We start from the raw sequence: 27,393 nt of genomic DNA on the forward strand, positions 1-27,393 counted from the left end.
TTCAAGTTGCACTGTAATTCCAGATTTTTCAATGATAATTTCTCAATTTTTTTGTATGTTGGCATCCAAATTTTTCAAAAGCCTTTCTGTGAGCTGGTTTGACCCATAGACCACCCATTTCCAGTGGACATGACATGTGGAAGAAGAGTGTGCTGTTAATCAGTCATTGCAAAATCAAAATAGTTTTCATCCATTAAGAACGTTTTGAGTTGGCTGGAGTGGAAGAGCACCATATAGAGAGCACAGTGTCTTAGCAGGAACCCAAGGACCTTTATAGGTAGTGAACTGCCAAATGAAATTAGCCCTGTTTAAAAGAAATTCACAAGGAATAACTTTCACAAGGAATTTGATGTGGCATATATATATATATACATATATATATGTATATATATATATATATATAAACACATAGAATAATAAAGTGTACATGACAGTCAGAACCAGGGAAAAGAGCAGAGTAAAGACAAAGTTGTGAGAAGAGGTAAGGAGTGGGTTATGATGAGTCGGACTAAGTAAGCTGTTACAGGTTGGTCTTTGGGGTCACAAGGAGTCAGACACAACCGAGCAACTGAACTGAACTGGCCTCTCATAAGGACTAGTATTCCTTCAAGTGTGACCCATCAGAAACATCTGGAATGCTTACTAAAAGTACGACTTGCTGAGTTACACTACAGAACTACTTAACCAAGGAATATGTATTTTTAACAAACTCCTGCATGATTTTAATGTAGATTAAAGTTTGTGTAACCTTGGACGGTCTCTCTGCTTCCTTATGATAAAATTAAGAGGAGAAAATGCTGAGTCCTCTCAAGGGAAAATATGTCAGTCTCTCTCTCACACACAAACCCCCTTCCCTAATAATATATAAAAAGAATTACTCACATGGGACTTCATGAGTGATTCAGTAGACAGTGCCCTCGATAGCATAACATCTATAACAAACGCATCAATGCTTTAAATACTGGTAAGTAAAGTGGTAAAGAATCTGCCTGCCAATGCAGGGGATACAGGAGATGCAGGTTCAATCCCTGGATCAGGAAGATCCCCTGGAGAAGGAAATGGCAACCCACTCCAGTGTTTTTGCCTGGAAAATCCTATGGACAGAGGAGCCTGGTGGGCTACAGTCCATGGGGCTGCAAAGAGTCGGACAGGACTCAGCAACTGAGGACAAGATTGTGATCTCTGAAGTCAAGACTGTGAAGTTTTAAAATACTAGGTCTGTCATTTCATGGCACTTTAACCTTGGGCAAACTGTTAACCTCTCTTATACAGTTACTTTAAGGATGATGGTAGTATCATAATTATTATGATACTGGTAATAATACTTGTCAGTATTATTAAGAGGATTCAATGAGATAATGTTTGTAAAGTACTTAGAAAGTAACTGGCAAATAACAAATCCTTAATGAATGTTAAGTATTATATTTCATAAGATTTATTGTAATGTAAAAAGATTGTGCTAAGGCTAGCTTAACAGACTAGTACAGGCTAGAGAATAGTATGCAAAATATTTTTAGTTTCAAAGATAGCAACTTTCTTAGGTGGGTTGAAACTATTCCACTAATTTTTGTCTAAGTTATTTTGACTTTTAGCATAGAGTTTAGCTGTTTGATACTGTAAATTTTGTTAGTACTAACTGTGAAGTGGTTTTGCTCTCTGACAGGTGTGTGTTTTCCTAATTTGGTTGTTAATGTTGAACCTGGAAGGAGTTTGAAAGAAAACCCAAAAGTACTTTTGGTATTCGTGGGGCATGGAGTCCTTACATGAGGACTAGTTCTATTCAGTAATGCTAGTTCCTGAATTGAATAGCTGGAACTGGAATATATGCAAGAGAAACTTCTCTTTGGTACATCTGTAGAAATTCTACAATTACTGCTTGATACTATGGAAAATACCTTTATTTTTCATAGGTAAGAGATTATTATAAACAAACAAAAGCAGTCTTTACTAATGGAAATGATCTTTCCTTAGAATCTATTTTAGCTAACACATTTTGTAAATAAGTGTTGGTGTAAGCTACTAGATGTGTCTGGTGTAGAACATGGACTTGATTCCTTCTAATAATAAGAATTATTGTCAGAGTAGCACTTTACCTGTAAACTTTAACCTCTAATTATATGAAGTGTAAATAGAAGAATGATGATTATATTTACAGGTCATCAGGGCTAAAAATAATGTATAAGATTGGGCGGGATGGTTCCAGAAAAGGATTATTTCATTGAAATGTACCATGTTCTTCTGTTCAGTGGTCTTTGCTAATGCTACTATTAAAGATAACTTCTGTGCTTTAGAAAAACAGTTGCTTTTAGAAGATGCTGTACTTTCCAAGTGAAAAATGCCCCCCCCCATGTTTCTGATTGGCCTTAAATGGCAATTTCTAGTTATTGAAATCAGATGCAAGTGAAAAATGGACATATGAAGAGAATACTGGTGAATTTTGAGAACTAAGTGCTAAGAGTCATTCATTTGGTTAGCTATAGATGTTGGTTTTATATGTCAACATTATAAATTTAATTGTCAGGAATGAATTGTTTGTACTTTACCAATATACCACCATCTGTTTTAGGGTCTAATGGGTGAAAAATTTAAATATGCTGAGGTGCATCTATAAGGTTTATTACTTAAATTTTCAGTTTTCTGGTTTATTTATTTCTGTTAGCTTTTGTAGAAAAGAAGATGAAAACATTTAGAATCATTATTCTATATCATTTAGAAATCAGTAATCTTATATTTAATCTTTATTATATTTTTATGTTTTCTTAGAAAAGAACAGAGCAGAGATTGCAAATTAATACCTTGTGTAGTGATTTTTTAAAACAAATTTGAATATGTTTCAAATACATGAAAATCTGTAAAGTTCACATAAAAAAATATTGATCCTTCATCTTCTTTTGCAAATATAGACTGTCTGGCCTCACTGGGTTCATGTGTTTACATGACAACAGTTATAATACCTTTTAAGTGGCCTTTCTAGTCCTTAAACCTGACCTGTTTCTCTCCTTTATTTTACCTGCATGCCTCTCTAGGCATTTGAATTTTTCTTAGAATGAAGACAAAAGGATGATTGTAGGAAACATAAAAAGTGAATTGGTTTTTCCTTTCTTAGTCACATATCAAACTAGTTTGGATATAAATCCAAGTCCAAGTAATATGTAACTGCTGCTGCTAAGTCGCTTCAGTCCAACTCTTTGCGACCCCATAGACAGCAGCCCACTAGGCTCCTCTGTCCCTGGGATTCTCCAGGCACGAACACTGGAGTGGGTTGCCATTTCCTTCTCCATTGCATGAAAGTGAAAAGTGAAAGTGAAGCCGCTCAGTAGTGTCCGACTCGTAGCAACCCCATGGACCACAGCCTACCAGGCTCCTCCATTACTGGAGTGGGTTGACATGCCCTTCTCCAGTATGTAACAGTTTGTCAAATTTATTATTAAAATAAGCAGAGACTTGCTAAACATCACATTTCCTAGTGGGTATTATCAAGGTGGGAATTTGTCACCAGAGTTTTTACCGATCTCCAAACACTTACTCATTTAAATTTTCATTCTAGCTCACGTTAGCTTTTCCATTCCCATTAAATGTTGAAATGAGAGTTCTACTAGGGTGACTGTTTACCGTGTTACCATAGTAAACCAGTGTTCTTGGAGCTCCTTGTTCGGTAAGATGTTTCAGTTATCTGTTGCCACCTAACTGGCACCCCAAAGCTTTGCAGATAACAATTACTTTATTATTTCTCATTGTGTTTGTAGGTTATGAATTTAGAAAGGGCTCCGCTGGGCATTGTCGATTTAGGGTAGAGGTCAGATGGGAGCTGGAGACGAAGTCCGAGGCGTCTAGAACAGCTGGGGGCTAACCCAGAGTCTTTTGTCCTTGTGCGGTCTCGGGACTCACCCAGATGCAGTCTTTTTACCTGGGTCAGTTTGGGCTGCTTCGTGGCATGGTGCCTCAGGACAGGCAGACTGCTTACAGCAGAGCTACCTTGTGAGTGTTCCAGCAAGCAAGAGGGATATGGAATCTCCTTTTTACAGCTTATCCTAGGAAGGCACATTCTGTCTTGGTTGAAACAGACTCACTTCTCATGGAAGGAGTGTCACAGCACATTGTAAGAAGAGATTGCCAAGATGGGGGGCATTGTTGTGACCATCTTTGAGAAGCCCAGTGTGCTATGGGAGGTCATTTCTTTGCTCTTATAACTTATTGTTTATGTTTTTCACTTGTACTTCATAAAAATCAGACTCACTAAAACAGATTTCATATGTAATATCTGTATCTTGTGTAATTCCTATGTAGGCTAGTGATACCTCACAGTCTTGTTGTGATGTTAAGTGAAAGAAATCATGCCTATTTGGAAGGAACTCACGTCAGTGTTTTATCCTTCCCTCACATCATTGTACCAGTCTGAAATGATACGTGTATTTTTTTCTAGGCTCTGTAGCTGCAAACTTCCTTTAGATCTCCGGTTGATCTCAGAGTCTCCTAGCATCCCTAGACTGCCTCCCTCCATCCTGAGAGCTTTCTGTTTCAGGCATAATCATTATTATAGGGACTGAATTTTGTCTTTTTCTTTGCTTTTAATCTTTCTTGATAAACAGTGTTTTATTTATTGGGAAGAATGAAAACTTGAACTGTCAGTTTAGGTTAACTTCAGCTATAAAATTAATGTTGATGTTTATCAGACGATGACAGTGTAAAAGGGCTGATGGAATCAGCTGTCAACCCATTCAAGATATTAAAATATTTTCTATACTTTAAGTAATTTTGTACTTAAATTTGAGGTGGATATTGATAAGTGAGTATTTATAGTGAATAAATTATTCAGTGACTATTGTTAAGTCTGAGATGCTGTCATAGTATATTACTGTAAACTGTATAACTGACGCCGTGGAACTATGTTCACCTCACTCGAAACAACTGATTTTTACTTATAATGGCATCAAAAATTCAACAGTGTAGGAAATATAATTATCTCCCCCTCCTTACTATTTTAATTTCTTAAATTGTTAACACTGTCAAATACCTTACATTTATTTTTCATAGGATAAATTCCTACAATGTGTTAAGCCATCAATTTGGTAAACTTCTGCATTATAGCTTAGTTTAATTTTTTTAAGGTATAGAAAAAAGCCCCTATATTACTTATGGTACTTTAAAGAAGTATAGTATTATGTCCTTATTTATTACTCCCTGGTCTGTAGCACTTTTCACAGTTTTTACAAGAGAAGTAAATGATTGATAAAATGTCTTTAGTTTAACTGAAAGATTAATGAGACTTTTATGCTTAAACTTGCTCATGAAAGTAAATTAAATTAAATTATGGACCTTAAAAAGCTGAAATTAAAGAAGTTTTTGTCTTCTTTCTTGTACTAAAGTTTTATTTTGTGAATTGCAGAAAATTAAGTTGCTTTTAAATTACTCTGTCATCACATGAAGTTTTTGCATGATTGAAATACCTGTAATTACTATGTCATTTTTGTCATTGTTGACTTAAAGGTGTAGCTATAATAATCATCTGCTAAATTCTTGGAGAGCAGCTGTGTAAGACCAGTTTTAACAGCTGGGGTAACCCAGCACAGACTAAAAGAGCTGATCTTGAGGCAAGTTATGTTATAGTCATTGAGAACTTCATGCTAGACATTTCTGAAATACTTAATTCAATCCAATAGTTGGGTTTTTGTTTTATCACAAATATTTCTTTAAATACTTAATGAAAATAGTGAGGAAAAGTATCATCTTGGTATTAACAACTAAAGTTCTAAGGCAAAATATGGGAACAGAATCCAAAGTCAGTTACTCATTTAAAAAAGTCAAATACACTCTAAATGTCACTGTTTATGCCAGTTTGGTAAACATGAAATTAAGAGACGCTTGCTCCTTGGAAGGAAAACTGAGAAACCTAGACAGCGTATTAAAAAGCAGAATAATTTTGCTGACAAAGGTCGATATAGTCGAAGCTATGGTTTTTCCAGTATTCATGTATGGAAGTGAGAGTGTAGACCGTAAAGAAGGCTGAGCACCAAAGAATTGATGCTTTTGAACTTTGGTGCTGAAGAAGACTCTTGAGAGTCCCTTGGACAGCACGAGAGATCAAGCCAGTCCATCCTAAAGGAAATCACCTCTGAATATTTGTTGGCAGGACTGATGCGGAAGCTGAAACTCCACTACTTAGGCTTAGATGCCAAGAGCTGACTCGTTTGAAAAGACCGTATCCTGGGAAAGATTGAAGGTAAAAGGAGAAGAGGCTGGCAGAGGATAAGGTGGTTAGGTAGCATCACTGACTCCGTATACAGGAATTTGAGCAAACTCTGGGTGAGAGTGAAGGACAGAGGAGCCTGATGTTGCAGTCGCAAAGTGTTGAACATAGCACAGTAATTGAACAAGAACAACCAAAGGTGTTAGGAAAGACTAAAGAACAATGACTTAGACACAGGGAGAAGTCTGTCTCACTCTGTATCTCAGGATAAATGAGTATGCTTTACAATTCCATATTTTCATCTCAAAAGGATATTGATTCTGATTTATTCCACTTTAGCAGTGGTATAATTTTTGGAATCTGGAAATTTCCTGTTTCTGTTAATACAAAAGAGTAAGTCACTTGTTCCTTAAATTCACAGACATAATAAATGATAGTTTCCCTGTCAAAACTTTTTGATATGAGACTTTGAAAACTTATGGTACAAAATTAGAAATACCTATAGGTTAATTTGTAACTTCCCAAGTGATTTGTTTTAGCTGATTCAAGAATAGTTTATGAAAAATAGAAAATCTTTATGCTGCTCATACGCTGTGGCCTTTGGTTTGGAGCAGTTAAATCACGGGCCTTCTGTATAATAATGAATGAAAGAAGCAGTCAAAATCCAGAATAAGCTGCTGTAAACCTTATTGTTGTAAGAGAATTGGAGTGTATGGAGCTACAATACATTTTAGAAATGTCATATCATTGGTATTTTGTTACATGTAGCATTTATATTTTAATAATCTGTGGCTAATGCAGATGTTCAGAAGAAGGAAACTCAGAGAGTGATAAGCAGGCAAAATATCTTGTATAGAGAATCTGCTCTTTATCACAGGTTCTTTTTGGATGGATAGTGACTGATACCTGGAATCTTAAAATGCTACAACACAACTATTTGATGTTACAGCTTAATTTTTAAATAAAATTTTGAAACAATTTAGGAAGTCTTTCTAAAAATTGTAGAGGATTGTGTTTTAAAATATTATAGTCCAAATTATCATAGCTGTATTTTGCATCTTTCTTGCTTGCTTAGTGATTTTTAAGGTTGAAATGTAATTTACAAAGCTCTATGGTTTGTTTTTTTTTTTTTATCCTAGTAGTAATGGCAGCTAGCAGTATTGAGCACTTACTAATGTAAAGCATTGTTCTGTGTTTCACTTACATTAACTGATTTAATCTTCATAACTGTCCTGTGAGGTACGTTCAATATAGATGATATTGAAGCACAGAGACATTAATTAAGGACATACCACTAACATGTGATAGAACCAGGCTTTGAACTATGGCAGTTTGACTCTAGCATCGATATTTCAACTGACTACATTAGTAATATTTGTTGATATCATTTTAAAAAGAGCTTGTCTGTTTTGAAAAATACAAGTTTGGATGGGGGTTCATAATTAAGGTTATCTTAAATGTTTTTAAAAACATAGTTGGGTCTAAAATTATTTTTTTTCTTGAACACATGGAACTAGCTGCATTTTAAAATATTAGCCATTGAGGTTCTCCTACACGTTGGCTACAGTTTCCTTCATTGACTAGGGTTTTCTTCTGTATTTGAAGATTTTGAATTTTGGTTGTTTCCGTGCTGATTTAGTGAAAAAGGAAATGGTAATACACTACAGTATTCTTGCCTGGAGAATCCCGTGGACAGAGGAGCCTGGCAGGTTGCAGTCCATTACAGTCCATGGGGTCGCAGAGTCAGACACGACTGAGCACACACACACGTGCTGATTTAGAATATTGCTTTACAAGCACTGTTAACTTGATTGCTCAGAAAAAAGATGAAACAGTAGTTTGGGAATTAGTACTCATTTGCTCAATCACTAATATTGTCTCTTTTTCACAGAAGTGTATTGTTGTAGACATGTAATTTAAGTGTTTGCTTGAGTTGCAATGCCCTATACTATCCAGTGGAGGGCAGCTACTTACTGATTTAAAAAATGAGTTAAATTAGAATGTCACCACTTTGTGCTTACCAAAACTTGATATCTAGTGTAAAACACAACATTTAATATGCAAAACTGCTTTAATGTTCATTTCTATCATTACCATAAATAATCTCTTAAAAATGAAAAACTAGTTTTACTTCATAATAATTTTGCCCTCTTAAAAGCAGTAAAACGAGTCCTGTTTGTTTTAGTTTTAATTTCCCCAGTCCAGATTCTTTTCAATTCCAAATCTCCTCCCTTTTCCCTGCTTTAGGATCAGAATCCAAAAAGATTCGAGAAGTTCGTATCATCCTTACCTTCCAGCTATCAACCTGTAAATGCATGTGGTACAAAGTTTTTAGATAGAAAACGGAAAACTGATTTTCAGTATGGTATCTTTATTAAGTGCAAGTTGAAACTGGAGTTGATTCATTTTTCTCTGCAGAATAGTTAAACTAGTGGAGTGTAGTACAGTCTTCTAATTTTTCTGGATTGAAATAGCACCATAGTTTAAAGTATATCTTTTATGTGGTTCCAAGAAATGAATTTTGAGGGGTTAATTAACTAAGTGATTTTGGAGATACCACTGAGACAGGTTTTTTTTTTGGAGAATGATGTCAGTCTGCATAAAGCCGTATGTAATATTGACAAAGACACTGATAGTAACTTGGAGGAGGGCATTCTGCGTGAGCAGCTTCAACAAAAGGATTTTCCTAATAAGGAGGGAAAAACACTATATGACTGAAGGTTATGTTTTTTTAAAAAAGATTATACTTGTATTAAGAAATAAAGTGAGCACCAGATGAAATGCTGAGACTAGAATGAGGCTGGAGACATTCATTCTGCAAGGTAGTAAATAGTTCAGTGGGCCCATAGACGTGTTTTTCTTAGATATCAGTCTCAGCTTTTTCTGTCATATCAGCTTACAGTTTTCTAGTATCTTCTCTCCTATCCCTAGATCTCTATTGGTTTTTCCCCCCAGTGATGATAGTTGTATTCTTAGTCATTTGCTTTTTTATTAAAACATTGTTTTTATTGTGATTGAATACCTATAACATAAAATTTACCATGTTTAAGTGTTCAATTCATTGGCTTTAACTATATTCACACCCCCAACCATTAGCATCTCCAGAATTTTTTATCTTTTTCTAACAGAAATTCTGTACCCTTTGAACACTAGCTCCTCATTCCTCATATAAGTGGAATCATACCATATTTTTCCTTTCTTGACTGACTTATTTCACTTATCTTCAAAATTTATCTATGGTATGTCTGAATTTTCTTGCTCTTCAGGCTGAATAATACCCTTTGTATATGTGTGCACCATGCTTTTTACCTGTTCATTCATCAGCGGCTACTTAGGCTGTTTTCCCACCCTTGGCTTTCGTGAATAATGCTGCTGTGACCATGGTTGTACAAATATCTGTGTGAGCCCTGGTTTTAGTTTTTTTGGGGTGTATATCCAAAAGTGGAATTCCTGGATCACAGTAATTTTTTGAGGAATCTCTTTTCCACAGTAGCTATGTCTGTCTTACATTCCCACCCAACAGCACACAAGGGTCCCAGTTTCTCCACATCATTGCTAATGCTTATTTTTCTGTGTGTGTGTGTGTAAGTAATAGCCATATTTATGAATGTGCAGTGTGGTTCAGGTTTTGATTTGCATTTCCCTAATGATTAGTGATATTGAGCATCTTTACATGTGCTTATTGGTCTATATATATATCTACTTGGATGAATGCAGTTGTTTACTTTTGCATAACTAAAAATGTCACCTCTGCTAATGACTCTGCATTTTCAAGTATTAATTCATGTTAAATTGTGATGTCAGAGAAGGGTGCACTTTAAGAAAATAGCATCATGGCTGGACTAGGGGTATTCCTTGTGTGTGGATTGCCGTCCCAGCAACCCACTTGGTAATACTTAGTAAGATAGGTCTTTCCAGACTCAAAGAAGAAATCACTCATTTCCGACATTTCTCTTTTCTGATTCTCTCCATATCACATTCTGAGAATCTATAAATACAGTTGGAAGGGGCGAGAAGTGAGATGACTGGCTATTAGAAGAAGAAAATAGAATGGAAGGAGAGAACAAGCTAAGTGGCTGAGCATTGTGAATGGACAGTTGACATCTGTTATCTGTCATCTGTTTCAAAACTACTACCCATTCTCACAGGAGAGTTTTTAAAAATCGTCTTCATAACATTCTAGTTCGTGGGCTTGCATATGAAATGTAGCATAAAGATTAACGTGACATAAGTGGTTAATTTAGGAATCTGTTTGAGATAATGGTAGAAAGATGAGTTTGGGGCCACTTGGAGGAGAGTTTTCATCTCCAGACTTTATCTTAGGCATTGGGGAACCATTGAAAGTTCTTGAGGAGTGGATTATATAGCACATTCCATCTCCATGTTTTAGAAATATGTATCTGACTGTGGTATATCAGAGAAATTAGGCCCTAAGGATTTGTGATGAGCTGGTTAGTCATTATTCATTTTACTATAATTACATCACAGGTTATATTTATAAATGTTTGGGTTTTAAAATATATTTAATCAGTCATGGGATTGTTATACTTTCAAGTGGAATTGCTAAGTATTTCAGAATTACAGATATTGAACTGAAACTTGCAAACAACTAAAATGTCACCTGTTAAGATTAACCTGAAGTGCTTATTATTAACTGTCCAGAACTAGAGTCAATTTAATGTCTTAGTGAGTATGAGATAAAGGGTACGTATGGAAGAGGAAAAGAGCTTGCTAAAGACAAACACTTGAAGATACGGTGCTCATTCTGAATATAGCTAAGATAGGACAAATATATGTTTATAGTTTTTGAGCATGCATAAATACTGCCCTTAAGTTTGAAGCACAGTTCAAAACACTCCCAAAATAATAATGCTGATATTTGCTTAAGAAAGGCAATAAACATTCAAAAGAAAATCCAGTGATGAACTTTTGGATTTTTATAGAGAAAAGTTCACTTTCACTTTCCAGGGAGTATACCTAGGCCAGTCACTGGAGACATTTTCAGAGGGACCCTGTCGCACAGCCCTGCCCTGGTTGTCTCGCTGACTGTGAGGGAGGCTCACCAGCTGCTTGACTGGCAGGAGCAGGAGCTCTCACTTCAGGAGTTTATAATTCCCGGCTATTCTAGGATAGTTTGCACTTCCCCAGGCCTCAGACAGGTCAGGACGTTTGGTAGGAGAAGGTTGAAAGACAAAAGCAGCAGGCCTTGGGTTCCCAGCCTTTTTTTTTTTTTTTTTTTTTAATTAGAAAGTTGTATTTTAATTTGGTGGTTAGAGTTTTTAGTAATGTGCCTGTATTACATGTAGAAAGTATTCATCAGCCAAGAGGAGTTTTAAAATGTCAAAACCGGGAAAGGCTACTCTAAACCATGGCTTGGTTCCTGTTGATCTTAAAAGTGCAAAAGAGCCTCTACCACATCAAACCGTGATGAAGATATTTAGCATTAGCATCATTGCCCAAGGCCTCCCCTTTTGTCGAAGACGGGTAAGTCTCACACATTTGAAAAACGACTTCTGCTGCTTTTGGTGAAAACATGCTTCAAATTTCAGTTGATATTTATAACTAAAACTATTGCTGCATTATGTAGCCCCCAAAAACTTCTGTAAGTGATAGTTTTAATAACACGATAGAGAGTCTTGAGGGCAAGGTTACCTAATTTACCTTTTTGTCTCTCTCATTTATTTTTATGGTATTAGAATTCTTTAAACTTACTTAAAATTGGTAAATTTAAAAACTATGTTTTGAAATATGTTAGCAAATACTGAAAACCCAAATTTGTTGTTTTTATTTTGTGGGAAAAGTAAAGAGCTAGTGGTACTGTCCTTTAACATGGGAATTACAGTATCTAGCTCTTATAAAGAGTTTATCTGGCATTTGAAGCTGGATTATTTTAAAATCACTTTTTAAAATTAAACTTAACATAATAGAGACATTACTTTTTGCTGTTATGTAAAATAAAAATAGTGTGCTGTTGTGTGGCAGTTACGATATAGTTTATATATAGACAATCCTGAAGTAACAAACATTTTGTAGAATTTGTACTAATCTATAATCAGGTTATGATTTTCTATATGTTCTTCAGGATAACATTCTCCTCCCTGCCAAATTTTGACCCTGTTAATAATAATGGTTTTGTTGTATTTTTTTAGTTACTTCATATTGCCATTTTGAATTATTAACTAGATTTTTACTAGTTATTAGTTAATTTTTACTAGTTTATTAGTTAATTATTAACTAATATATTTTTAGATCTAGTATATGTTTAGGATCCTGAACACATTAAACCAAAAAATACCCGTCAGAGATGGAGTGTTTGCACACATCCATACTGTCAGTGTTTTAGTCCTCTTTAACCCTCTCCTCTTTTCTTTTAACTGAAAGAAAAATATTCTATTAAACACCTAGGTTAACTTATAATACCTGAAAAATATTTTTCCTCTTAATTTGCTGGGACTTAAATAGCCTTTGTAAAATCACATTTTCTAATTACCTTAGTTTTTGAACTGTTACTACTTCTACTCCAAATAAGTGGTAGCCATGTTGAAAAGCATTTTGAGTAGGTTTTAAATGTAATACAATTTAAACATTGAATATAAATCTCTCTGAGACCTCATTTTCTTCTTTACTATGTTTTCAGAAAGTGTTTCTCTTTTTGTTTAAATCTTTTCTTCTTTCACTTTGTCACTTTTATAACTTCTGAATGAGGTCATTGCTCTGATTTAAGCATTTACACGGAGGCCTCTAGTAGCCTCTTTAAGGTCATTAATAAATTAATTTTTTATTTTAATACTTCTGTAGAAAATATCAGTACAAGTAAACAATCAAATTAAGGAAAAGAAATTGGAATTTTTTAATTGAGGGGTTAAGATATTGACAATCAAGATACTTTTTTTCTTGTTGACTATTTCTAATAAACTTAAGTACAGTGTATGACAGATTACTTCATTATGTCACACTACATGTTTTCTATCTTTATCTTCTTTACATGAAACTTAAAAGAATGAGGAGCAGATTCTATTAAGAAAAATTAATAGAAAACTTGAAGGCTTTCCTTGAGGGTTTCCTAGGGTCACTATTCAGTTTGACTTTTCTAGGTTACTGTTGACATTAAATTAATAGCCTGGCATTTGTAATTACAGAAGAATACTAAATTTGAAAAGTAGAATTCAAACTAGAATATCATTCTAGTTTAGGTGAAGATAGTTAGAAAACAGAATTAACACACTCATTTTTAGACCGCCTGCCAATAATTTACTATTGCATAACTCATTGACTCTGACTACTAGAAATATTAGAGGGCTAGTGTAATTATATCCCCATCCCCTCCTTTTTGCAACTGGTTAATTTAGGTAGCTTTAAATTGATTCACATGCTCTTTGTTGTTTAACTTACTTATTTTCCCTTAGTAATGTTAACGATAGACACTTTAAATGTAATTTTTATAGAAGATTTTGAAAAGACTTCTTGTGTGATATGTAATTAATCATATTTTGTATCTAACATCCAATATATCTTTCATTAGATATGTTTAGCCTCTTCTAATCAGATTATTATACAGTGATCGCATGTGTATAGACTTCTCTGTTTTGTAGGCCATTTTTTTCTTCTAAGTAGTGAGCTAATACTGTGTGACCTCTTACAAGACTCTGTGTAGGTTTGACCTATTAAAAGTTGAAAAATATGTTATTGCCCCTCCATCCATCATAGGTGTTGATCTATTGAATGTTTGCACAATAAAATAATTTTTAAAATTGTGAAAAATTCTTTTGAATGGTTTTTATAACTACAACTTCAATTTATAGCTCTTGGAATGGTTTCAGGGAATTAATTTACTCCATTATTAAGTACTATCAGTACTGCTAGTCTAATTTTTTATTATGTAAATGATTGTGCTTTCTAAAATAACTGATCATCCTTTAAAGGGAGAGAAAACTTACAGGAAAAACTTAGTTTATAAAATCACTGGAAAATTGTTTTATTTTTCCTTGAAATTGGAATGCCTATATGGTAATACTGTATTTCTAAATCCTAAGATACGTTATTTTTCTACATTTTAAACATATAAAATTAGGATATGTCTTGACGGAATTTCATAGCTTATCTGGCACAATTTTTTGCTTTCTGATTATAAGAGAAATAATAATATCTTGTAATTAGTAATAGTATGTTGAAAGAAAATTCACTTTCAGGCTTAAATCTTGAACTCATTTTGTTTTTGTTTGGAGACTTTTAAGCATTTACAATATTCTCATAAGTTTATTCTTCAGTGTTACTTTTTGGTAGAAATTTCCAAATGTCATGAAATTCGTGGTTTATATCCGGGCTTTTAAAGATACCTGGTTGACTGTTGGTTTATGGAAAAATATGTTTTTAGAGTACATTTATATTCTTGGATTTGAACCACATACCAATTGTGTAGCATAAGCATCAGCAGCAGAGCTGAGTAAGAGGTGGGGTGAAACTGCTGGTGGAAGCTGTAGGGAGGTGAGGGGGAGGCAGTATGGTACAGGAGCTTGTTCACCTGGAACCCAGAAGCTCAGGCAACAGTGAAATATAGGGCTAGTTTTCTGATAGTTGAAAATAGTTTTGTAGTGGTTTTATTATATACCAAGTTCTGTTTAAAGTACCATGTCCATATTTAAAAATAAACACTTTGCTTTAAAATGAAAATGGAAATAAAATTAGAATATTTGTGTCATTTGAGAAAATATTTGAGTTAATATCACTCCTGTGTATTGTTATTGAGTACATGCATGCTCAGTCGCTTCAGTTGTGTCCCAACTCTTTGTGACCCTATGGGCTGTAGCCCGCCAGGCTCCTCTGCCCTTGGGATTCTCCAGGCAGGAGTACTGGAGTGGGCTGCCATGCCCTCCTCCAGGGGGCTTTTGTGACCCAGGAATCAAACCTGTGTCTTCCTGCATTGCAGGCAGATTCTTTAGCATTAGTTTAAGTCAAGGGTCCACAAACTTTTTCTGCAGAGGGTCAGCAACTATTTGGGGCTTTGTGGACCAAATAGTCACAATAGAACTACTGAGCTCTGCCACTGTTTGAAAGTAGCTGTAGACAGTACTTAGAGGAGTGGCTGAATGGACATGATTGTGTTTTAATAAAACTTTATTCATGAAACAGTGACATGGGTTTTTAGGATTACAATACTACCATAGTAAATCTTGTGCATACCTCTTTTTGTTTGAATATAGGTTTCAGTTAACAGTAAAGTTTTAGGAAGCTTGTTAGAGCCATAAGCCTTCATTCCTTTGGAAATCCTGATTCTCTAATTCTTTTGTAGCTATGTAGAGAAAAATGTTTATGTGCCTAATCACTAGAATTTTAACATACTACTTATTAATTTACCTTCTCAATATACAATTGTTGGTTAATTGCTAAGTTGTGTCTGAATTTTTTGTGATCCCATGGACTATAGCCTGCCAGGCTCCTCTCTCCATGGGATTTCTCAGGCAAGAATACTGGAGAGGTTGCCATTTCCTTCTCTAGGGGAACTTCCCAACCCAGGGATCAGACTGCGTCTCTTGTATTGGCAGGAGGATTTATTACCGCTGAGTCCCAGGAAAGCCTTGCTATCATTGTAAAAGAACCTACTAAATATACTGTGCATTCTCCAGCTATTTTATGTATTCTAATTAGCTTTTAAATGTTTGTTAATGTTGTAAGTTAGGTACTATCTCCACTTGGTATACTTGAAAGCCAAGGCTCAGACAAGTTACCTCTCCCCTTTTCTTGGTAAAGAGTAAAGCTGATGTTTAACCTCAGGACTCTCCAGTGCTACAGGTAGTAGCTATTCTCTTCTATTATGTTTTTTTATCTTCTTTTTAAAATGAACTTAAACTTTTTTCAACCACTGTTTATATTTTGAAGGGTAAACCTGGGAACCTATCAATGTTAACATTGTTTCTTTGAGAAAATTCATTCAAAGATTCAAATAATTGACCTACAGATAACTTTGGTAGCATGCTTTATTTATAAATTTAGTATTTTTTGTGTAATCTCTTTTTAAAATTTTTCATTTGTAAAGTTATCCCCCAGATGATTCAATGATTATAGTCATAAAAAACTGGAAATATTCAAAGAGTATATATGTTTATTGTCTTTTTATAAACTGAGGGATGGTACTTGTTAAAGAAAAAGTTATTCATAACCCTTGTTAAAATCAAGATATGTTCAGGAGGACTGTCATGGTACATGTAGGGACTATTACTAATCTGTGCTGCTAAGTCTCTTCAGTCATGTCCAACTATGTTCGATCCTATGGACTATAGCCTGCCAGGCTCCTGTGTCCATGGGATTCTCCAGTCAAGAATCCTGGAGTGGGTTCCCATGGCCTTCTCCAGGGGGTCTTCCCAACCCAGGGATTGAATCCACATCTCTTACATCTCCTGCATTGGCAGGCAGATTCTTTACCACTAGTACCACCTGGGAAGGGAATTCTACTAGGGAGGCTTGCAATAGGAGAAGCAGATTGGACTCAACTCTTAAAAGTACGAACCATGAAGCTGGTTAAGAGGTCAGATGGTAGATAATTACTAAGAAGTATCAGGGCTAACAGGGTGACACTGGTTAAATGAACTAATCAAGGTGGTCAGACATCACCTGGGGGATAGGAGGCTGGCAAACCCAGCAGATATGGAGGGGAGGTTCAGGTCCCTTGTGTGATCAATATCAAGGTTGGGGAATTCTGGTTAATATGATTTAGCAGGATTGTTGTTAAAATTTGGTTCTTGAGAACATGCCCATGGACAGGGCCTAGTTGAAAAAGAGCTCAAAGGAATCTAATTAGAGTTTGGTTAAGGAGAGAACCTTTGTCATATCGCACAGTCTATGTTTGGTAGGCAGCCAATCAGAACAGGGTGTCTGACAGATTAACCATCTTCTAACTGCAGAGTTGGTGATGGACAGGGAGGCCTGGCATGCTGCGATTCATGGGGTTGCAAAGAGTTGGACACAACTGAGCAACTGAACCGAACTGAACTGAACTGCAGTGCAGTTCCTTTCTCATCAGTTTGTTCAATTAATACTTTTGACTGTGATGACAAAAATTTAAAATAACAATATACCTCTCTTAGTGTCAATACTCTCTTGGATTCAAGTTTTTTTCTTCATTGTTGAATTATTGATGATACTAATTTTTAAGAATACCCTGTATTCAAAATTTTATTCTCATTCAGGCATAATCTATTTTGTTGTTTTGTGTGTATAATCTTCAGTTACTTCAAGCTATCTATAATTTTAATCTATTAGGCTCCTTTAATAGTCTTCTCAGTAATGTCTGCCAGTTTTATCACACAGTTGTATTGCCTTTGTTTTAGAAAACAATCTCTCTAATTATTTACTCTACAGTATAATTTTCACTTGTATGAAGATTTTGTAAGCCATCATAAGTTCTGTTATTTAAGCAAACTTGTGAGGTACTACCTTCCTGAGTAGTTTGATAATCCCCTAAATCCCCTGAGTTGAGTGATGATATAGAGAATTTTTATTTTCTTGCAATAGTTAATATCTTTTACTTCTCTTTATAAAAATTAGATATGCTTATTATGTAAAAAGCAGAAGAAGTGTTTCTTCACATTTTCCTAAATTATCGGTAATTTCACTGCTCACAAATAGCCACAATAAAAATTATAAGGAAATAATTTTTTAATTGATACTTTAGTTCATTTTTAGTATATCGCTGATAGTTCCCTAGGGCTGTAGTTATTCAAAAGTGTGTTATAATCTGTCAAGTGGATGTATCATCATTTTTCTACTGTTGCTAATTTGGTCAGTGACCTGCTTTGAACTTTTTAATACATAAAACTTTAATGTCCCTATACACTTTTTTTTCTGGAAGTAGAATTATTGGGTCAAGGAGTATGAATTTTTTTAGATTCTTGATAAATACTGCTAAATTGTTTTCCAGAAAGACTGTATCAAATCAAAACCAACATGAGGGACTTCCAGTGTTGTTTAACCAGAGAAAGAAATCGTATTTTAAACAAATTTATTTCTAGTATGACAAAGTTTTATGAATTTTACTTACTTGATAATATATTTCAGTGTTTATTGTTCTAAGTTTTCTATTGAAGGAATGCTTTTTCATTTTGAGAAGATAATTATATGTGTTTATATTTAAAACTTCGTTAGGAAAATATACAAATAGAACAAGAAATTATTTGTTGCTAATGCGATTTTTAAAATTTCTTTCTGGAAAATAATATTTGCCGTTGACCTGTCATGTGTATTATTTTTAGCTATAATTTTCTTCTGCTCTTGCCATAGTTTTAAAGCTATCATCTTTTTTTATCTGCACAGATGATCCATATGGGTAGTTTTATAATTTATCATTGATTTATATATTTTTACTGTCTTATGGTTATCTCAGTTTTTGTCATCTTAGTTTATACGTTTATATTTCTGAGTTTTAGTGTGATGTTTGTACAGTTTAAATGACAGCCTCTCCCAAAGTATATTGCTATTAATAATCTCTACTACAGGAGTACTTTTCATGCTAGCAAACGCAGCTGCCAGAAATACTTGCCTGTTTCTTAAAGCACCACAACTTTGACTTACATTTCTGACATAGCTTTGCCTTTTGCCCCAATCCAGGTTTACCTTTTATTTTTATTTTTTAATTCTAGTCTAGCTATGATTAATTCTTTCTTAAAGTGCTTGTAGCAAATCTGCTTTTCTAAAATGTCTTGATGCCTGCAAGAGATTTCACGAAACTCAGCATTTGTTTCATGGAACTCTTAGTCAAGAGGAAATAGATGGATATTTCCTTAACCTACAGAAATATGAAACCTTTAAAAAGCCAGCATCATGTTCCCCTCCCCCATACTAGTCTAGTCTGTATGTGCCAGTTACATTTGTGCCACTTTCTCTAAGTCCTTTCCGTGACCTCACAGTCAGGCTTATCTCTCTGGACGGAACCTTCCTCCTGGCACTGCTTGCTCCCGCTGTTGTCCCCGTCCATGAGTGGAGCATACTGTGGTTGTTGCCATTGCCTTTGGCTCGTAGACACACATGTGCCGCCCAGTGGTCTTATTTGACAGCTTCATGTAGTTATCTTGTCTCCTCACTTTAGGCTATCAACTCAGACTTAGAATTTATCTTTAAATCTTTTTATGTATGACCAATTTGTTGAAGTTTTTGTTAAGTCTAGAAAATTCTTTAAGGAGTTCTGATACTGTTAGAATATGACATGTTTTTGTTTACTAAATACTTTCAAATGACTGTGCAGCTGTGATTTTGAATATTTCATTTTCTAAATATAACTAAACTCAGATACAGTTTGACACTTAATTTTAAAAGTAATTACTACTTAGCAGTTTTGAAAATGAAGGAGAAACAAACATAGGGTATACTCATTTAAATGGCACTTATGAGAGTCTGCCTTAGCCAAAAAAGTCAGAAAATATGAAAACTATTACAAAACTTTAGAAAGAAGGAAGAACAGAGGGTGCTATGAGCAAGTTTGGAGAGTGATTTTAATAGGTTCCCTGATTTTTTTTTTAAAGTGCATTAACTAAAATGAAGCTTTCTAAAGTGTTTTCCACACATATATTCCATTGGAACTTGGGGAAAAATTGGCATTTTCAGATCATCTGATATCTTTTATTGTCACTTTATTTTATCAATAAAGGAACTGACGGTTACCGCATATCAGGTGATTTTGTTTTAAATTCTGTCAGTTTCTTAAGAATGTTTCCTACATCATGCAAAAGATGAGTAGCAGAATATAAACTGTCAATTTTCTTGTGGTCTTATTTTTCTGTATTGTGCAAGGCAGTAGCTGTAAATAAAAAGATGATTCTTCCCCTCTTCCTGTGGATATACAAAAATGAAAATCACAGTTCTTTTGGGCATTTTATAGTTAGTGGTTAAACCATAAATAAACATTTATAGTACAAAAGGATAATAGCTTAAATGAACTCCTATACAAAATACTGTAGGAGCATGAGAGGCCACCGTAGTCTCAATGCAAATGGCTCAGGAAAGGCTTCACAGCACCTTTAAAACAGGAAGGATTTTGTTTGCTAAGCAGATGATCAGAGAAGTTGTGGACAGAAGAAACTTGTGTTATTGCTTGGTCTCACATCTTGGTTCTTTTTCACTTTAATTATACTGCTACAAATTATTCACTTATTTCTGGATATGAGATTTATTAATAGTAGTAACAGTCCCAAAATATGTATTAAGAATTTAGAACAAGGTTGGAAGCTTTTCTAGAATTTATAGACATAACAGTGAAGTATATGGACAAAGCCCATGCCCTTATGGAGCTTAGATTCTACTTTAGGGAAGCAGAAAAGTAATGCTAATGTTTTGATATTGATAAAGCAGGGTAACAGTATAATAGAGTCTAACTTGGGACGCAGGGGAGACAGTGTTCTAAGTACTTTCCACGTAAGTGAAATTGAAAGTGAAGTCGCTCAGTCGTGTCTGACTCTGCGATCCCATGGACTTAGCCTACCAGGTTCCACCATCCATGGGATTTTCCAGGCAAGAATACTGGAGTGGGTTGCCATTTCCTTCTCCAGGAGATCTTCCCGACCCAGGGATTGAACCCGGGTGTCCTGCATTGTAGGCAGACGCTTTACCATCTTGAGCCACCAGGGAAGCCACTTTCCACATATGAACTCATTTAATCCTTAAAATTACCTCATGAAGTAACAGATTGCATTATATTGTCCCTATTTTATAGATATAGAATCCAGAGGTGTAGGAAGTTTAGCTGACTTGCCCTAGAGCTAGTAGATGATGGAGCTAAAATTCTAACCTGGGTGTCTATTGACTGGGTAAGGATTTGTTGAAGGAATGGTTTCAAGGGTTAATTTTTGCCATGTAATCCTGGATTTTAAAATATGTAATTCACATTTTGTTTTCACAATTTATGATGACCTCAATAACATTGCTTTCTAGATGTTGTTGTCATCTTGTGATGTCAAAGTATTATGTTGTGCCTCAGTTGTCAGATGTTAATGCAGAGAAAATTATTGTTTGTAAATCTACAACTACAGCATAGAAATAACTGCCATGAATTGTTACCCCCTTTTGTTGATGACAATCAGGGCAAACCTATTTAAACTTGTAGGTCATATTTTACAGAAACTTAGTATTAAGATGTGGAATATGGGAGACAGATGAAAAATATGCTAGAAATAAACAGGTTATGAAGCTTCTGGCTGGGTAAACAAGTATGAAATAAACCTATGGTCCCTTGTCTGCAGACTAGGAGTCCAGTAAGCCCTGAAAACTAAAAAATTCTTTAACAAGTTATCCAAACCTAACCGTGACTAACATAAGACAGTCATGTTTATTGTTTATCTGAATATTTGTATATTTTGCTACAGAAATTTTTATATATGATATACCAGAAGTGTTCTGCCATACACAGCATATGTCCCATGTTACCTTCTAAACTCCAGAAAGTTTTGAAATCAGGAAAACAGCTTTCTCCAAATTGTGGAACTAACTGCAGACCTTTGAGTTTTACAGCTATCATCCACATATAAAAAATGGAATATACTTGGAAATGTCAAAGTAACCTAAGCCTTATCTTAAGTCTGTCTACATTCATATTTAAATGCTTCACATTAATACCTAAATTTTATTAACCCAGTTACAGGCAGCTGTATATAGTTTGATGATAGTTCAGAGCTTATATATTATTTTTCTTCAGTAATTAAATGCAACTTATACTAGCAGACTTTAAGTGAGGAAGGAGCACTTCAACCACTTATTTTTCTCAGTTTTCTGTGAAATATTAACACCACTAAATTAATTTTAATTCTGCTAATGCATATTAGGCATATACATCCTCCCTACATGTGATGCTAATGTAACAAAGATGAATAAGGCAGCAAAGACCTTCCCTTAAGAAGGCCACTGATGCTTTTCTGTCTCTGAAAGACTTATCTTATTGTCTCCTTTCCATGGTCACGTATCAAAATCAGAGGAACATGGATTAATTAATCCATTCAGTAAATAAGCATCGGTTAATTTCCAGGCACAGTTCTAGATACATTATTGAACAAAACAGAAAAAAAATACCATTTTTATAATTTAATATTTCAGTGATCCTGAGATTTCCACCTCAGTGTGGACAGGATGGGCTTCCCAGGGGACTCAGTGGTAAAGAATCCTCCTGCCAATGCAAGAGACGTGGGTCCGATCCCTGGATCAGGAAGATCCCTAGAGGAAGAAATGGCAACCCACTCCAGTATTCTTGCCTGGGGGGTCCCATGGACAGAGGAGCCTGGAGGGCTGCAGTCCATGGGGTCATAGAGGGTCGGACAGGACTGAGCACGCAGGCGCACACATGGACGTCATGTTGGGTCTGCTGCAGTGTAGAGTGAGCCACCAGACTGCTTCACTCAGTTGTTCTCATTTCCAAGTCGGTTGGTCATTTATCAGTGTTATGGCTTCTGCATGTGTATATATGGACGCCTCCATTCACACACTGTAGAAGGTAGTGGCACCCCACTCCAGTACTCTTGCCTGGAAAATCCCATGGATGGAGGAGCCTGGTGGGCTGCAGTCCATGCGGTCTCAGAGTTGGACACAACTGAAGCAACTTAGCAGCAGCAGCCATACACGTACATATTAATACATATGCACACACTCTGCATCACTTGATAGCATTCTGTTGGTAACTTAATTGAAAAATATTATGATCTATAAGTTTTCAAATACTGCTGGGTAGTAACCAGTATAGAATATTATCTTGAGGCTCTGAAAGATTAAATATGATGCCATACTATTTCGTTTTTCATGTTCTTGCCAGAAAACTTCAGTCTTTAATATCGGGCTCACCATAGTGATTTCTTCCTGGATTGTACCTAAAGTCAGAATTAGAGATCTTGACCGTATCCCTGACTTGTTGTGGAAACTTGCCTAAATTATAAATCAGTTAAATAATGGTATATATAATTATGGTAGATGTAAATAATGATACTATAATGTAGGATTTTTTAAAATGTGGTATGTTTTTCTCTAGGAATAATACTAGAAAGGACCGCCATTTGTGGTAAATCCAATGACATTCTTAGTTTCTTTTACAAGGATGTATCAATGCAGCACATCTCTTTATTTGCATACATAGTGCTTTATTCCTACAATGGGTAAAAGGTAAAATAATTATAGTAGGTTTTTTAAAAGTAAATCTAAGATTAGACTAAGAAAAGTTTCTCTTGTGATTTTGGTAATGTCTATGTGTGTAAGTCTTTATGTATACATTTTTGAACTTTATTGAAATTTTTTTAGATCTGGGGGAAACAATTCAACAGTATTTCTCAGACATTAATATACAAATATTGACTTCAAATGCACATAGCTGATTAGCCATTTGTTTATTTATTTATGTTTTTTATTGATCATGTATAATGTTGTGGCTTCTCTGTAGCTCAGACAGTAAAGAATCTACTTACAGTGCAGGAGACCTGGGTTCAATCCCTGGGTCAGAAAGATCCCCTGGAGAAGGAAACGGCAACCCACTCCAGTATTCTTGCCTGGAGAGCTCCATGGACAGAGGAGCCTGATGGGCTGCAGGTCACGGGGTCACACAGAGTTGGACACGACCGAGCGACTAACACTACATGTAATGTTGGGGAAATCTGTTTTGAGAGAAAAAAAGTATATGATAATGTTGGATGAAATTTTCTCAAGCTTCTTCTCCTTACTAGTCTTGAAAATGAAAATTGAAACCTGTGGGTTATTCCTATATTTAATTACATTTTTATGTGTGGATGTTCTCATATCATTCACTTGGGAGCAATTTAAACAGCTTAAACAGCTTTTCAATAATCCACAGAAATCTCTACATTATCAGTTCAGATTTTAAAATGTCATTGTTACTACTAGTTTGAACATGTAGGGGCAGTATAGTACTGTTTTTATAAATCTTGTCTGAATTTGTGAGTTTTTAAAAAATCTTTTAAGTGTTGTTAGCTTTTTCTTTGAGGAAGTACAACTTCATATCTTATTTTTTTAAAGGATAATTGGTATTGTTTTATTAAGTTGGGACTATTCTTTCAATTTAGTTTCTTTTTATACACACACACACACACACACACACACACATACATATATATAATACAACAGCTTTTATATTATAGAAGCTCATGGCCTTGATTTATATTTGAAGTCAAAGAATACGTTAAGCTAGTTAACAGGAAAAGTGCATTTTTATGGTTAGACAATAAAATAGAGGACAAATGGATTCACAGAAATACTAAAATCAGTGCAGTTTTGTTCTTATTCATTCTGTACCAGCCTTCCAAAATGAAAGGTTAATCATGAGAATTTTAAAAGTTAAGTCATAATTCTTCAACCTGATAAGTAAACAAAATTTAAGACTCTTAAACACTTACTTTAAGATTCCTTAATATGTAAATAATTTTTCAATAACAAAATGATTAAGGGTTGTTACAAAATTTATAGTAGCGTTTTTCACTTAAGGAAATCTACATTAAATAATCAAAAAACAACAACTGAGTATCTCTTCTATCCATTCCATTTATTTATTCCGTCTATTCAACAACTTTTATAAGCCAAGAACTTCTTTAGGCATTTGGAGTACAATAATGAATGAAGCAGACCCAAATCCTTGCCCTTGTGGAGATAATATCAGAATGGTAGACTGTTTAAGAGCATAGAGATAGTCATTTAGACCGGGCTGAAGTTTCTAGCTTCACCCTTTATTAAGCCTCTGTAGGATGGAGATAATAATAGTACCTACTTCATAGGATTGTTTTAAGGGTTAAATGAAATAATGTATAGAAAGTATAGTTATATGATAAGAACTTAGTAACTGTTATGAAGTCCATATAAGACTTATTTAGATGTGCTGGTAAAAATTGTAATTAATTTTCATGTAATAGCACTTACTTCTTTCACTATGGTTAGTATTTTTAATATTTTTCATTTCTTTAGATTGTGAGAGAAAATGCATAACACCAATCTTAAATGGTCATTTTTCTTAAACAGTTTCCTGAGTGACTGTTAATCTCTAAATGGAAAGATACTGCACATACAAAATTAACATGCTTTGCATCTGCTTACATTCCGCATTCATTCAGTGTGACTCTCATATATGTAAAACTTAACCCCAGTATGCCTTCCTAAATTAAGAAGGTAACATGTGCCATCTTAATTTTGTTTAGAGTTTCTTTCTTCAGAATAAATGTGTTAGCTTCAAATATCATAAGCTTTTTACAAATTAAATTGCTATATCAAAATTAAAAACATAGTTTGTTGGTTCACATGTTAGCAGCTAAAATATCTAGGAAATAGTTTCCATAATGGTTTTTAAATTCTCTATTTCTTTCCCTTAAGGCCCCAAAATATGTTAATTAAGAAATGGAACATAATTTGTTAAAATCTTTGAAAACTGGCTTTCCCAAATGACATCTGGTATATTATTGCTATATAAGAATTGAGATTTAAAAAGTTAAAGAATGGGTTCCCAAGTCTTAACAAAAGTACTTAGAAATTTTAGATCTATCTTTGGTATCCTGTGCTGCTCTTATTTCTTTTTATTTTTCAGTTATGTGGAAACCCCACGTTTAACACACATGTGCATACACAGGCATGAATTCACCTTCCCCCAAATACACACAAATAAAATTCTCATCGCCGCCACCTCCCTGTTTAATAGCTTATCTGCTCTGTTCATGCGACAACTGCTTCATTGAGGGGAGGTGGTGGTTCTGCCGTTTTCATATTAGCTTTGTTATCATGCAGGATTTTCAGCTGCTCACGCTCATTACCATACAGCTGGTATGTAGAAACAAGAAGGAAGCAAGCAGAAGTTGCACTGTCTACAAGAATAAGAAGCTCTCTTGCAGATAGGGTGCTGGCAGATGGGGCATGTGTTTGAACAGGTTTTACTAATAACAGAATGCATTAAAAATCATTCTGAGAAAGTCTAAGGTCAGTGCCGTGAATTCAGAGCTTGAGAGGTTGTTCAGCTTTTTGTAGACCTTTTTAGAATATTAATTAACTCTAATGCAAAAAAGTAATAAATGGTCAACCACAACCTCTTCCAAAATTTTTTTATCAGTTTTCCTTTTTAAAATTTTAATGTATTTTGTTTCTTTTTAATCTAATTTAAAATGCACTAGAACTGTAAGCTAGTGTTTTTCATCATCTTGCACTTTATTTTGTAGTCTTCAAATATATTTAATGTTCCCAGAGTATGTTTATATACGAAAGTGTTTTGATATATGTGCTTTGAACATGTAAACATTCTCTGAGCGATGTAATGACATTCTTCAGTTTTGATATATGAGAATTTGGTTAGAAGATGAAAACAAAAGAGGATTTGGAAATCCATGTTTGTGGTGTTGACCACATTGAAGATTAAGATGAGATATATTCTATCTGCATTCAAAATTAAGTGGTGGAATGCCCCAAATGTATCTTTTATTAAAATTATTACTTGTATATTTTTCATATTCACCAAACCAAAATGAATAAAGTAGTAATTGAAAAAATATCAGTAGTTTGTAAAGGATATTTCAGTAGGATCTTAGTGTTTTGACCCCTTCATTAAATATACTGCTTCTTGATACATCCTGTCTCAATGGGAGATGATGATAAAAAGCAGGTAAAGCCAAATAAGGCTAGGTTTATTTGTAAGATATGCAGTTTTCGATTTAATTTTAATGAAAACAGAACTCAGCCTGTTGTTCTGTACATATTGCCAAAGGTTTTTTTTTTTTTTAAGCTAATATTAGTTATAATGCTTTTGGTAACCCTCAAAAACTTTCATGCTATGGATTTCATGTCAGTAAAATAGACACACAAAAATGCTATCTGTTAGGTTAATACCTGTGAATCAATAGAATGCTTGATAGGTGAAATCTGTCATAAATGGTGTACATTAAATATTGTTAAAACTGTATGCTGCCTTTACTGGTGGAAGTTTATATTCAAAGGTACAGGGAGTTCTAAACCGGTTGCCTTTTAAACACAGGCAATAAAAATAACTACATTTTCGTCTCCTCAAACTGTATTATTTTCTTCCAGTTTAATTTATACTTGAATTGTGTAACTGATAGATATGTAGAAATTTTTATTTTTTCTGAGAGGAGAAACATATAAATATAAGTAATTATATGTATGATACAATACTAGTGAAGTTGCTCAGTCGTGTGTGACTCTATGCAACCCCATGGACTGTAGCCTACCAGGCTCATCCGTCCATAGGA

General features: G+C 34.6%; 1 protein-coding gene across 4 annotated transcripts in view; it reads left to right on the top strand.

The window, feature by feature from the left end:
• Positions 1–27,393, top strand: part of FBXW7 (F-box and WD repeat domain containing 7) — a 218,721-nt gene that overhangs the window by 144,070 nt on the left and 47,258 nt on the right. Inside the window, exon 1 of one of the 4 annotated variants that reach the window (XM_020890534.2) lies at positions 11,510–11,671. The exons of the other annotated variants lie outside the window; for them this stretch is intronic. Within the exon in view, the coding sequence (XP_020746193.2) occupies positions 11,525–11,671 (147 nt within the window). The 5' untranslated portion in view covers positions 11,510–11,524. Of the gene's footprint in view, positions 1–11,509; positions 11,672–27,393 lie in introns of those variants that run through there. 4 annotated transcript variants of the gene reach the window in all.

Source organism: Odocoileus virginianus, chromosome 12, assembly GCF_023699985.2.
Source record: "Odocoileus virginianus isolate 20LAN1187 ecotype Illinois chromosome 12, Ovbor_1.2, whole genome shotgun sequence".
Classification (NCBI taxonomy): domain Eukaryota; kingdom Metazoa; phylum Chordata; class Mammalia; order Artiodactyla; family Cervidae; genus Odocoileus; species Odocoileus virginianus.